Source organism: Xyrauchen texanus, chromosome 10 (assembly GCF_025860055.1).
Source record: "Xyrauchen texanus isolate HMW12.3.18 chromosome 10, RBS_HiC_50CHRs, whole genome shotgun sequence".
In the NCBI taxonomy this organism is placed as follows: Eukaryota; Metazoa; Chordata; class Actinopteri; order Cypriniformes; family Catostomidae; genus Xyrauchen; species Xyrauchen texanus.
The window spans coordinates 2755818-2768237 of record NC_068285.1 but is presented as its reverse complement, the minus strand read 5'-3'; the positions used below and the strand labels follow the sequence as shown (position 1 = coordinate 2768237).

Below are 12420 nucleotides of genomic sequence, written 5' to 3'. Positions count from 1 at the left end.
CCGAGATTACAATAGATTCATATTTACAGTCAGTTAGAGAAGATAAAAGTTTGTCGTCTATTAAAAAGTAGTCGATTCGTGAATATGAACGATGTACTGGGGAAAAAAAGAGAACTGTCTAATATTTGGATATAAAAAAACGCCAGGGATCTGAGAATTTGTATGTCTCTAAAAAAAGTATTAATAAACATAGCAGATTTGGATAATTTGTAGGGCGTTTTTGAAGACCGATCCAAAGTGGGGTGGAGCACACAGTTAAAGTCTCCTAGGAGGATTAGTTTATGTGTGGTCAAATTGGGGAGATTGGTTAAAATAGATTTTATAAATGATACATCGTCCCAGTTGGGGGCATAAATATTCGCTAATATCAGGGGAACATTATATAATGTACCAGTTATTATAACAAATCTACCTCCTCTATCAGTTTGAATATTACTCACGCAGAACGGGGTGTTCGTATTAATAACAATCGCAGTCCCCTGTGATTTTGACTGGAAATCAGAGTAATAAATTTGCTTTATAGTGATCAGTTGATATTAAGTGGGTTTCTTGGAGAAATGCTATATTTGCCTCCAGCCTCTTTAAATGGGTAAGTATCTTATTGCGCTTTATAGAATGGTTAACCCCCTTTACATTCCAACTCACAAAGTTCACTGTAAGTGATTTGCTATGTCCCAGGTTTTGCAGCATTTAATGAGCAAAAAACTGATGTATCAACCTTTTTCTGAAATTCACCTATCAACTGAACATGATAGCACATATATACATGAACAAATTTGAATGACAAACAAACACTTTGACCCGACCTCCCCCACCCTACAGCTTCCCGACTGAGAAGCAAGAAGACATCCCACATGTAATTAACCTTCAACGTTCCCAAACGCATTGGACTTCTAAGCGCTCAATGTCCAAAATAACATTTAATGCAATTGTTTTTTGTCTTGTTGAAAAGAGATTCATAAGACATTCTAGGCTTTAACCATGTGTCCCCACTGTCGAGATGGAGAGAAAAAAATTATAATAATAATAAAGTGGACAAGCACTGCCGTTTATTTCCAGAATAAGCACCAGACATGCTGGAGGTAGAGATCAACGAATGATCCAGAAATAACTATTCAGAAACGTGTGTGACCATATTTGGTTTGATGTGCTGTTCATAGTAATCCTCCGCCTCAGATGGTAATTTGAAAGAAAGTTTGGTGCTTTCAAAAGTGAACCGTAAATCTGCCGGATGATGAATGCCGTAGGAAATCCCAGCCTGTTTAAGCTTGATTTTCACAGAGTTAAATGCCGCTCTTCTACGACTCAGCTCGGCACTCATATCTGGGAAGATATGGATAGGCGCACCGCGAAATGTAAGCTCACCGCGCTTCCTGGAGGCCTGGAGAATCTTGGCCTTGTCGGAAAAATAGTGCAGACGAACGATCATTGCTCTGGGTCTGCCGCTGGGGCTGGGCTTTGGAGCGAGGGCACGTTGAGCCCAACACCACTGAGTCTGACTGAAGACCGGATAGATCCTCACCCAGCACTTCTGAGAAAAAGCCAGACATGAAATCAGTAGGCCGGCCATTCTCCACTTCTTCAGGTATGCCAATTATACGCAGGTTTTGGCGACGACTCCTATTCTCGAGATCTTGTTGTTGCTCTTGTAGCTTCTGTATTTGATCTTTCAAAGTTGAAACTGTGGTTTCCATTGTGTCTAGCGAGTCGTGGTGGGAGTTGAGCGTCGTTTCTATATTCTCAATGGAATCAGACATAATGGTTTGCTTAGTCTGAATGGAATTAACTTGTCCCATTACCTCCAGTTGTAGAGCATCCATTTTGTTTTTGACCTCCGATCGAAAGGATTCGACAATCAGTCCAATCTCTGAATGAAAGCTCGCCATCTCTGTTTTGATGGTTTCTGCCATCTGATTGCGGGAGGATATCAGTTCAGGTTTAACCAACTGAAGAAGTGTATTGTCCTCTGGCGTCAAAGATTGCTCCGCACGGCTGAGACTTATGGTGCTGCTAAACGGCGGCCTCCATGTTAGCTTGCTTTAAGTTGGGACTGTCGAGCCGTGTCTGTCTTGTCGTCGATTTTTTCACGTTTTTGCTTGTCATTTTGGAATACCTCGGTTGACCGTAGATGCAGGTTGTTATTAGAAAGAAATGTATCCCTTTCCAGAGTATATTTAAACTTATCTTAGTGCAAATAAAATTAAATTATGTGAGAGCGCAAGCGGAAAGCGACTACCACCGCATCTTGCCGCCGGAAGTCCCAAAAGCAGATGTTTTAATGAATATGGTGAGTGGTCTTGTTAATACAATGGCAGTGGAGAGTGCCTCACTTTAAAGCTTAATATAAAAGTATAAATGTGTAATTTTTCACTGTAAATCTTGACGTCTGTTGTGCATTCATGAGTGCTGTGAGAGATGTTTGTTCACAGCGGCTCGAGTGTTTATGTGAGAACTTATGTTGATGTTAGTGACATTGCAAGTTCTCTGTGACATAATATATAAGACACATCATTAAATGTGTTTTATTGTACTGGATGATGAAATTATGTTTTTCAGATTACTAAAAAAACACATGAACTAAACTCTGTTTAATTGCTGTTTTAGTGTCATTCATGGAGAATCTCCTGAACCCAGCTGTGTGTCCATGAAGAGTGACGAGTCAATGAATCGTCCAATTAACTTCAGTTCAGGAGAGTCTTTGATCAACTACAGAAACAAACAGGATGCATCAGAGTCAACTGCTGGGAAAGTGCCATTGGACTCCATTTTTGTGGTATGTGTGAGCGTGTATTTATCACTTTGTGGGACCAAATGTCCCCATAATGATAGTAAAACCCGAAATTTTTGACCTTGTGGGGACATTTTGTCGGTCCCCATGAGGAAAACAGCTTATAAATCATACTAAATTATGTTTTTTGAAAATGTAAAAATGCAGAAAGTTTTCTGTGAGGGTTAGGTTTAGGGGTAGGGTTAGGTTTAGGGGATAGAATATATAGTTTGTACAGAATAAAAACCATTATGTCTATGGAAAGTCCCCATATAACATGGAAACACTACATGTGTGTGTGTGTGTGCATTTGTGTGTGTGTGTGTGTGTGTGTGTGTAAGTGTGTTTATCCGTGGAGGGATGCGGGAAAGGCCGACGAGTCAGATGCCTTCTATGACCTCCTGTCACAGGTGTTGGCTAAAGTGGCCCCTCGGGATAGAATCATCATGTTGGGTGATTTCAATGCCCGAGTTGGCCATGATGGTAGCACCTGGGCAGGAGTGATTGGAAGACATGGGCCTGATCAGCTCAATAACAACGGCAGGAGGCTGCTAGATTTTTGTGCAGCCCATGGGCTTGTAATTACCAACACACTGTTCCGTCATCGGCGCATCCACACAACATCATGGATGCATGCCGGGTCCAAGCAAGAACATCTGCTGGACTACATAGTGACTGAACAGTGGATGCGGGCCCATGTCCTTGACACCAGGACCTACCGTGGAGCTGATCTGCCCACTGACCATCGACTTGTCATCTGTAAGATGCGCCTGCCATTCTTCCACTCCGGTGGTGGGTGTAAACCCAGGACCCCTTTAAAACCCATAGTGGCCTGGTCTAGGCTGGCTGATGAAAGTTGCAAGCGAGAATTTCAGCATCGCTTGCAGCTGGGGTTGGCATCATCCCCCACTTCTCTGGATGTCGAGGGGAAATGGGCGAGGTTTAGGACTGTAGCTCATGTAACTGCAATGGCAGTTTTGGGCACACAGTCCAGACCTCCTCAGAAACCCTGGCTGACGGAGGAGGTGTTCAGGCTGGCTGAGAAAAAGCGACAGGCCCACTCTCATCGTCTACAGCATCCCACGTCAGAAAATGAGGAGGCTTACCGCAGCCTTCGCTCGGAGGTTCGGAGAGCCGTGAGGCGCTGCAAGGATGGTTGGTGGTCGCGGGTGGCTGAGGAGATGGAGTCTGCCTCGGTGGCCCGCGATCACAAATCGCTCTTTAATTCCATCAAAAAAGTTACTTGCAGCGCCACACCTATTACCATCATTAGGGGAAAGAACGGTGATCCAATCTCCGACCCCCAGAAACAGGTTTGCAGATTTGCTGAGCATTTCTGTGAGGTTCTGGGGGAGGGGAAGTCCCTGAGCCTGGTAAACATTGTGGGACAAAGTGGGGATGACCCTGCTGGGGCTGCGGTACCACAAATATTGGAGGAAGAAGTCGCTCCCTGTGGGTGGCTGGCTGAGGTGCCATCTTTGGAGGAAGTACTGAAGGCGATCCAGAGCCTGAGGCCAGGAAAGGCACCGGGCAGAGATGATCTCCCCAGTGAAATGCTGAGGGAGGGTGGTATTTGTGCACAGACTGCCCTACATGATATCATAACAACAGTCTGGACCGCTGGGCGGGTTCCACAGGATTGGAAGGATGCCCTGGTGGTCCCTCTCTTTAAAAAGGGGGACCGCTCAGATTGTAATAACTATAGGGGCATCTCACTCCACAGTGTGCCGGGAAAGGTCCTGGCAAGGATTATTCAACATCGCCTTGCCAGGCACGCTGAGGAGAGACTTGCGGAGCCCCAGTGTGGTTTCAGGAAGGGGCGGTCTTGCACAGATGCCATATTCTCTGTCCGTCTGCTACAGCAGAGGTGTAGGGAATTCCAGCAAGACGTGCATCTCTGCTTTATTGACCTGGTCAAGGCCTATGATACCATCAGTAGGCCTGGGCTCTGGGTTGTTCTTCGTGCTTTCGGAGTCCCAGACCCACTGCTCGCGATCATTAAGGACCTTCATGATGGCGAGCGGGCCCGGGTAAAACTACGTGGTCGGGAGTCGGAGCCATTCCCTGTTCTCCTTGGAGTGCGACAGGGATGTCCTCTGGCTCCCACATTATTTAATATCTATTTCGACCATGTGGTTTGTGAAGCCTTCGATGGCTGTACTGGAGGAATTTCCATCTGGTACAGATATAATGGGATGTTGATCGATGCCCGGGTGCGGTCAAGGGATGGATCCCTATTGGTCAAACACATTATGTATGCTGATGATCTGGTGATTGCTGCTCACTCAGAGGAGGAGTTGGAGGCGCTGCTGATGAACCTGGAGCTTGCCACTAAGAGATGGGGCCTTACCATCAGCCCAACCAAAACTAAGCACCTTCCTGGGTATTATGTAACATCGGACACTACACCCCCACAGCTCCCAATTGGTGATGGGGCAGTTGTGGAGAGAGTGGAGTGCTTTCCATACCTGGGAAGTGTGCTTATGACCAGCTCCGGTTTGACAGCAGAGGTCTCACTCCGAATCAGTCGAGCGGCATTATCTTTTCATCGGTTACGTAACGCTGTGTGGAAGCTACCCGGTTTGTCGCTCGCACAAAGCTTCAAGTATTCTCGGCCACGGTCATTCCCTCCCTTCTCTATGCTTGCAAACGTGGACCCCCTAATGGAACATCATCGCCGGCTAGAAACATTTAGGCTGGCCTGCCTAAGATCCATCCTGGGTTTAACCAGGCTGGATTGAGTGAGGAGCTCACAAATCTTTGAAAGATGTGGACAAAGTCCCATCGGTGAGCTCCTCCGGCAGGCAAGGTTGCGTTGGCTGGGTCATGTAGCCCGCATGCCCGGCCACCGCATGCCTAAACAGTTTTTGTTCGGCCGGATAGAAGGGGCTAAGCGGGCGCGGCACGGGCTGGAGAAGAGATGGAGTGATGTGGTACAGGAGGATGTGGAGCTGAGTGGACTTGCCGATGACTGGTACCAGCAGTGTCAAGATCGGCCTCTTTGGAGGAGGCTTGTGAAGGATGCTGCTGGCCAGTTGGAGGCAGTCGCCCTCCAACAACAACGGAGGGCAGAGGAGCGACGCTCACAACAACGAGCAGAGCGCAGGGTGGCTAAAACACAGCAAGTTGGCACAGTAGGGGGCACAGGTGGTGCATCAGCCAGTCATCTCAGTCATTCGACCCATGTCACCGGTTGGATCTGTCCCGTAACCTCCTGCCAGCGGGCGTTCGACACTTCACGTGGCCTTAACGTGCACATAGCCTGGCACAAGCGTCGTGGTGACGTCACCGCCACTTAGTGGCGAATGGCGGTTGTTTGTTTTGTTGTTGTTGTAAGTGTGTTTGTGTGTGTGTGTGTGTGTGATATCTGTTACTGAATGAAGTTTGTTGTTTGAATGTTCACTGATTTCAGGAACTTGAGCACAAAATCATCTCTCTGATGAAGAAAGAGCTGAAGAGTTTCAAGAGACTACTGATCTCAGATTCCCCAGCATGTTCTGAGAGAGAGGAGGAGGAGGATGATGAAGGTCAGAGCAGAGTCAGAGAGGGGTTTCTGAAGATCACACTGCACGTCCTGAAGAAGATGAAGCTGACAGACCTCGCTAACACACTTCAAACCAGTAAGAGCTCGCACTCACATCACTATTACATCACATCACCTTCAGAGGAAACACACAGTGTCTGGATTCACTCAATATTAGTGAAAGAAAATAAACTTAACCCTCTGGGGTCTGCAAACACGCCGGCGTGTTTTGCTGGATATTTTCGTCATTACAGCAGAAACAACTTAAAATACTCCGTCATTTTTGGGTATACAGATAAGTGTAAGACATCATTAGAGACTATAAAGGGTCTACTTTTATTTGTGTACACTCACAATAACAACAAAATCGTGTGCTTTTGTAAAATAAAGAAAATTAAAAGGTTGAGCTTTCAGCAGTCTCTTGTCTCCACGAGCATATTTCAGAAACACGTCACAAAAATGAACTGAAACTCTGCTAATTATTTTCACTCAAATATGAAACATATGTCTAAAGAAAGCTTAAAATGTCTACTTTTAAATAAAACTATTCCAATTTAAAACAAATATTCTCCTGCAATGTAATCTGTTTGAAACAAAGCGATGTACAGTTTTTACCGGTCCATCTCATTATCTGTAATGTGATCCCACCCACCAGCAGAGCGCGCCATTCATACGCTAATGTGCCGAGACGATCAATGCAAATGTTAGGGTGACCACCTGTCCCGCTTTACGTTGTACTGTACAGCAATTTTACCCTTTGTCCCGCCTCACGCAAATTGAGCATCTGTCCCGCTTTTTCATTGGACCCTGCCTAAATACACGGGTGCGTCCATAGGCGTACTGTTAACTTATGTCCAATACTGCAGAGGAGAGCAATAAATGCGGCAGTCGATAGGCTATCGTCGTGTGTCAATCAAACTGTTGACTGGTGCACGAACGCCTCCTCAACATTGTCAACAATCTCAAATTGGAGGGCGCGCTGTTCGGTCGGTTAAGCAGCCATGGCCAGTGCTGCGGCCACGAAAAAGAGAAGATGCACTTTTAATAGCGAATGGACCACAAGATACTCTTGGTTAAGACCCGTAGATGGTGAAGCAGAGAGAGCTTTTTGTATTTTATGCAAAAGCAGTTTTTCTGTGGGACATGGTGGAGAGTACGATGTGAAGCGACATGGTGCAAGTGAGTACCACAGAAAAAAAGCACATCATCAAGAAACATGCAAATCAGTGCAATCAAGTTTGTTGAACTTAAATAGGCTAGGCCTAATATTTTTTGTCTTGTATTTTAAGGTGAATTTTATTCACTGAGAGCATTTTTTTTAGTTCCGTAATGCCTGGTCCTTTTGAAACAGTTGATTAATTTGATAGTCCCAATAAAGAGAGATGGATGGAAATTAGTGTTTTGTCTTTTATAGGCCTATGCCTTAAGCTGTAGAAACTTTGGGTGATATTTTGGGTCGGGTAGTGTCTTAATCTTTTAGTTTAAAGTGGGTTTAAAAAATTTTTCTGGGTAAATTAGATAGACAATATATCTTAAGTTTAAAGTTATTACGTCTGTCCCACATTGTCCCACTTTACCATGCTACTTGTCCCACATTTTGTCTGACTGGAGGTGGTCACCCTAGCAAATGTACACGCCCCCTACTCTGAGGTAAACACTTTTCATTCATTTTTCTGCGCGTTTGCAATGACACGGCCAGAAAGCTCCAGGATATTATGGAAGATTTAACATTTTCCTCAGAAGAAGAGCAGGACCCGTAGAGCAGCAACGTTTGTATTTTGAAGAGAGACTTGATCCAGCTGAGGTTACAATTTCAGACGAGTAAGTAATTTAGTTTTCATTAGTTGACATGCTATATTATATATACATGTACATGTAAATTGTATGCTGTATGATATAAATATGATGTGTAATATGATATAAAAATAATATGAATGTTTAGATTATATTTTATCTAGTGTTTAAAATGCCTCATTATCATCAACAAAGCTGCTTGCAAATATGTGTTCAGGTTAAATTAGTAAAATACACTTTAAATATTCCCATATTAGAAAATCAGAATGATTATAAATCAGCTTTGATCACAAATTGCATTTTACAATATATTTAAATAGAAAACTGTTCTTTTAAATTGTAAAAAGAGTTCAGAATAGCAATATTGTTTCAGTATTTTGCATCAAATAAATCCAGTCTTTGTGAGCAGAAGAGACTTCTGTTAACGGTAGTGTAGGTCTAAAATTAAGTAAAGTTTTATGTAAAGAAAATATATAGTCAGATTACTTCTTTTAACTTAAAACTTGATTTTGATCATTAAGTCTCCTCACATTAATTCTCTCTCTGTCACATTCCTCATTGATGGGCCCAGAGGAGTGTCCTCAGGTGTGAATCTCATCAATATTCATGATAGTTCACGCCTCCACGCATATTGCCATTCAACACTAAAATTGTCACACAAAAGTTAAATTACTATATTGTTTTGTATGAATGAGTGATCAGGATGATTTTCACATCATTTTGTAGCAAAAACTCTAGGCTACAAGATCCAGTTCTCAAAGTATTTGAGAAATGTTTAGTATGTGTTATATGGCCTTATTTCAGTGACTTAAAATTTTTGTTTTTTCAAAAACCACGCATAAACATTATTTTCTCAAAAATACAAACATGTACACACATGTTGCTCACATATTATTGTAGCCCAGTTTGTGCTGAATACAGTGTTATCAGACTTTAGCCATTAATATGTTTTTAAGCAACTGAAAAAAGCACAAATGTCAAAGTCAAAACTTCTCCAGGGCCCAAAATACCCTCAGACCCCAGAGGGTTAATGTCTAATGACCATTAAACATCAACATCAATTATAATTCCCATTTCTTTTCCTCTTTACATCAGAACTGGTGAAATCTGTGCATCAACAAAAACTCAAAACAAAACTAAAAGAGAAATTCCAGAGAATTACTGAAGGAATGTCAAATCAAATCAGCTCAACACTTGTGAATGAGATCTACACAGAGCTGTACATCACAGAGGGAGGGAGTGCAGAGATCAATAATGAACATGAGGTGAGACAGATTGAGATAGCATCCAGGAGAGCAGAGACACAGGAATCACCAATCAAATGCAATGACATCTTTAAAGCCTTACCTGGACAAGACAAAGCCATCAGAACTGTGCTGACTAAAGGAGTTGCTGGAATTGGGAAAACTGTCTCTGTGCAGAAGTTCATTGTGGACTGGACTGAAGGAAAAGCAAATCAGGATGTTCACTTCATATTTCCACTTCCTTTCAGAGAGCTCAATCTGATGAAGCACAAAAATATCAGTTTGATGAATCTTCTTCATTACATTTTCACAGATACAAAAGAACTGAGATCAACATTCCTTGATGACTACAAAGTCATTTTCATTTTTGATGGTCTGGATGAGTGTCGACTTCCTCTAGATTTCCAGAACAATGATATTTTGTGGGATGTGACAGAATCGGCCTCAGTGGATGTGCTGCTGACCAACCTCATCAAGGGGAATCTGCTTCCTTCTGCTCTGCTCTGGATCACCTCTCGACCAGCAGCAGCCAATCAGATTCCTCCTGAGTGTGTTGACCAGCTTACAGATGTACGAGGCTTCAATGACCCTCAGAAGGACGAGTATTTCAGGAAGACAATAAAAGATGAGCGTCTGGCCAACAGAATCATCACACACATGAAATCATCAAGAAGCCAGTACATCATGTGTCACATACCAGTCTTCTGTTGGATTTCAGCCACTGTTCTCCAGAGACTGTTGAGTGAAGCAGCGAGTGCAGAGATCCCCAAGACTCTCACTCAAATGTTCACACACTTCCTGATCTTTCAGAGCAAACTGAAGAGCCAGAAGTATGATGGGAAATGTGAGGTGGATCTTCAGCAGGCTAGAAAGAGGATTCTGTCTCTGGGAAAACTGGCTTTTCAACAGCTGGAAAAAGGGAACCTGATCTTCTATGAGGAGGACCTGAGAGAGTGTGGCATTGATGTCAGAGAAGCGTCAGTGTACTCGGGAGTTTGTACCCAAATCTTCAGAGAGGAGTTTGGACTGCACCTGGGGAAGGTGTTCAGCTTTGTGCATCTGAGCATTCAGGAGTTTCTCGCTGCTCTGTATGCTTTTCTTTCCTTTTCTAAACAAACATCAGGTCTATTCAGTAAGTTTAGGTCATCTATGAGAGATTTCCTGCAGAGTGAAGTGGACAAGGCCTTACAGAGTGAGAACGGTCACCTGGACCTTTTCATTAGATTCCTTCTGGGTCTCTCACTGAAGTCCAATCAGACAATCTTACGAGACCTACTGACACAGACAGGAAGCAGCTCTGACAGCAAACAGGAAATAGTTGAGTACATTAAGATGAAGATTAGGAAGAATCCCTCTCCAGAGAAATCCATCAATCTGTTCCACTGTCTGAATGAACTCGATGATCATTCTCTAGTGCAGGAAGTACAAACATACGTGAACAGTAGAGATATCAATCGTCTCTCTGAAGTCCGTCTCTCTCCTGCTCAGTGGTCAGCTCTGGTGTTTGTGTTGCTTAACTCAGAAGAGGAGCTGGATCAGTTTAATCTGAGGAAATATGATCCATCACATGAATGTCTTCTGAGACTGCTGCCAGTGATCAAAGCATCCAGAAAAGCTGAGTGAGTAATTTAGTGTTTTAATCTCACTTTATTGTAAATAAATAGCAGAGGTTATATTTTAATTTAATTAAGATGACAACAGTAGCGTGTGTTTCATGGGATGCGTATGAATATCAAATGACACATACTACTTTTACTACTTCAGCTATGTCAGTCTGTGGCAGAAATAAGAGTAGTATGATGGTATGCCATTACCAAGGTGTTTATTATGACAACTCCAGTTCCAATAAACTCTCGCTAATTCATGTTTTTATAACAGCACATTATTTATCTCGTATTATAACATGTGTAACGAACCCCGCTCCTCTAGTTCTCCCCGCCTCCTCGAGCTCACGCACTCGCTCCCCGAGCTCACACGCCCGTTCCCCGAGCTCACACACTCGCTCCCAGAGCTCACATGTTCGCTCCCAATCACCAGAGTATTAGGTTCACCTGTACTCGTCTCAATCACTGCATTATTCGTTTCACCTGCATTGCTTGTTTTTCCCCTATATATTTCACAACCCTTTTGTTTCACTTTTGTTGGTTATTGTTTAGTTTACCCCTTCGCTTTGCCAGCTCTAGTGTTCCCCTAGCTCCCCTGTCTATTCTACTCGTTAGTCTTACCTGTTACTCTGATTCTGATTTCTCCGGCTTTGACCTTACGCTTTCCTCGACCACTCTTTTGTTGATTTGCCCCTTTGCCCTATCCTGATTCCCCGGCCTCGACCTCGCGCTCACCCTGACCACTCTTCTTCTGGATTTACTCTGTTGTACTTTTGCCTGCTAACAATAAAAGCAGTTTTCATCGACATTGTGACTGTCTCTTCTTGTGCGGGTTACAACATGTTTATCATAGTAATATCATGTTTTTTCAACTTTTTATACAAAAAATATGGACTCCTTTATTGGTATCAAAATAATTAGACATTTATTGGACTTTCTCTTGTACACACAGCAGGCGCTGTATTTAGAAGAACACAATCTTTTCAAATCAGTAATGTTTTCAGTTTTTATGTGTAAATTTTAATCCTGAGTTCTGATTTCCACTTCGTCTGTAATAAACAAAGCAATCATTGTGGGATCTTCTGTGACTAATGTCGGTTCAGCACATGTCGTGAAACAGAATGTGTCCATCTGCAGTTGAAGTTGCACACACCTAATGAATGTTATTGGGTACATCTCAATCAGCTCTCTAGTTCACTAAGCAGGGCACTGGTCAGGGAGTCAGACATTTTTACGGCTGTCCCAGTCGCACAATCATTCCAGTGCACTGAAACATTCTCTTCCTAAAAATTCTCTAAATGCACCATAAAAACCAGAGAGTATCATTGATCACTGTGTTCACTTACCAGAAATGTTTTCATGTCTTCTGAAATCTCTCATGTCATTATAGGATGAGCGCAAGTATAAATACATGATGTCAAAGCCTTATTTTCTCTTTTGATAGATTGATAGATTAAATTGACTTCTCAGCTTTATGCCAAGTGTTTT

General features: G+C 43.1%; 1 protein-coding gene across 7 annotated transcripts in view; it reads left to right on the top strand.

Moving 5' to 3' along the window:
* The window catches only part of LOC127650627 (NACHT, LRR and PYD domains-containing protein 3-like), a 710662-nt gene that overhangs the window by 55901 nt on the left and 642341 nt on the right, over positions 1–12420 (top strand). For 5 of the 7 annotated variants that reach the window (XM_052136173.1, XM_052136172.1, XM_052136171.1 and 2 more), the window contains 3 exons: positions 2605–2773; positions 6180–6387; positions 9180–10947. The exons of 1 other annotated variant lie outside the window; for it this stretch is intronic. In XM_052136173.1, coding sequence (XP_051992133.1) covers positions 2605–2773; positions 6180–6387; positions 9180–10947 — 2145 coding nt within the window. The remainder of the gene's footprint in view (positions 1–2604; positions 2774–6179; positions 6388–9179; positions 10948–12420) is intronic. One more of the 7 variants, XM_052136170.1, reaches the window with a different exon arrangement.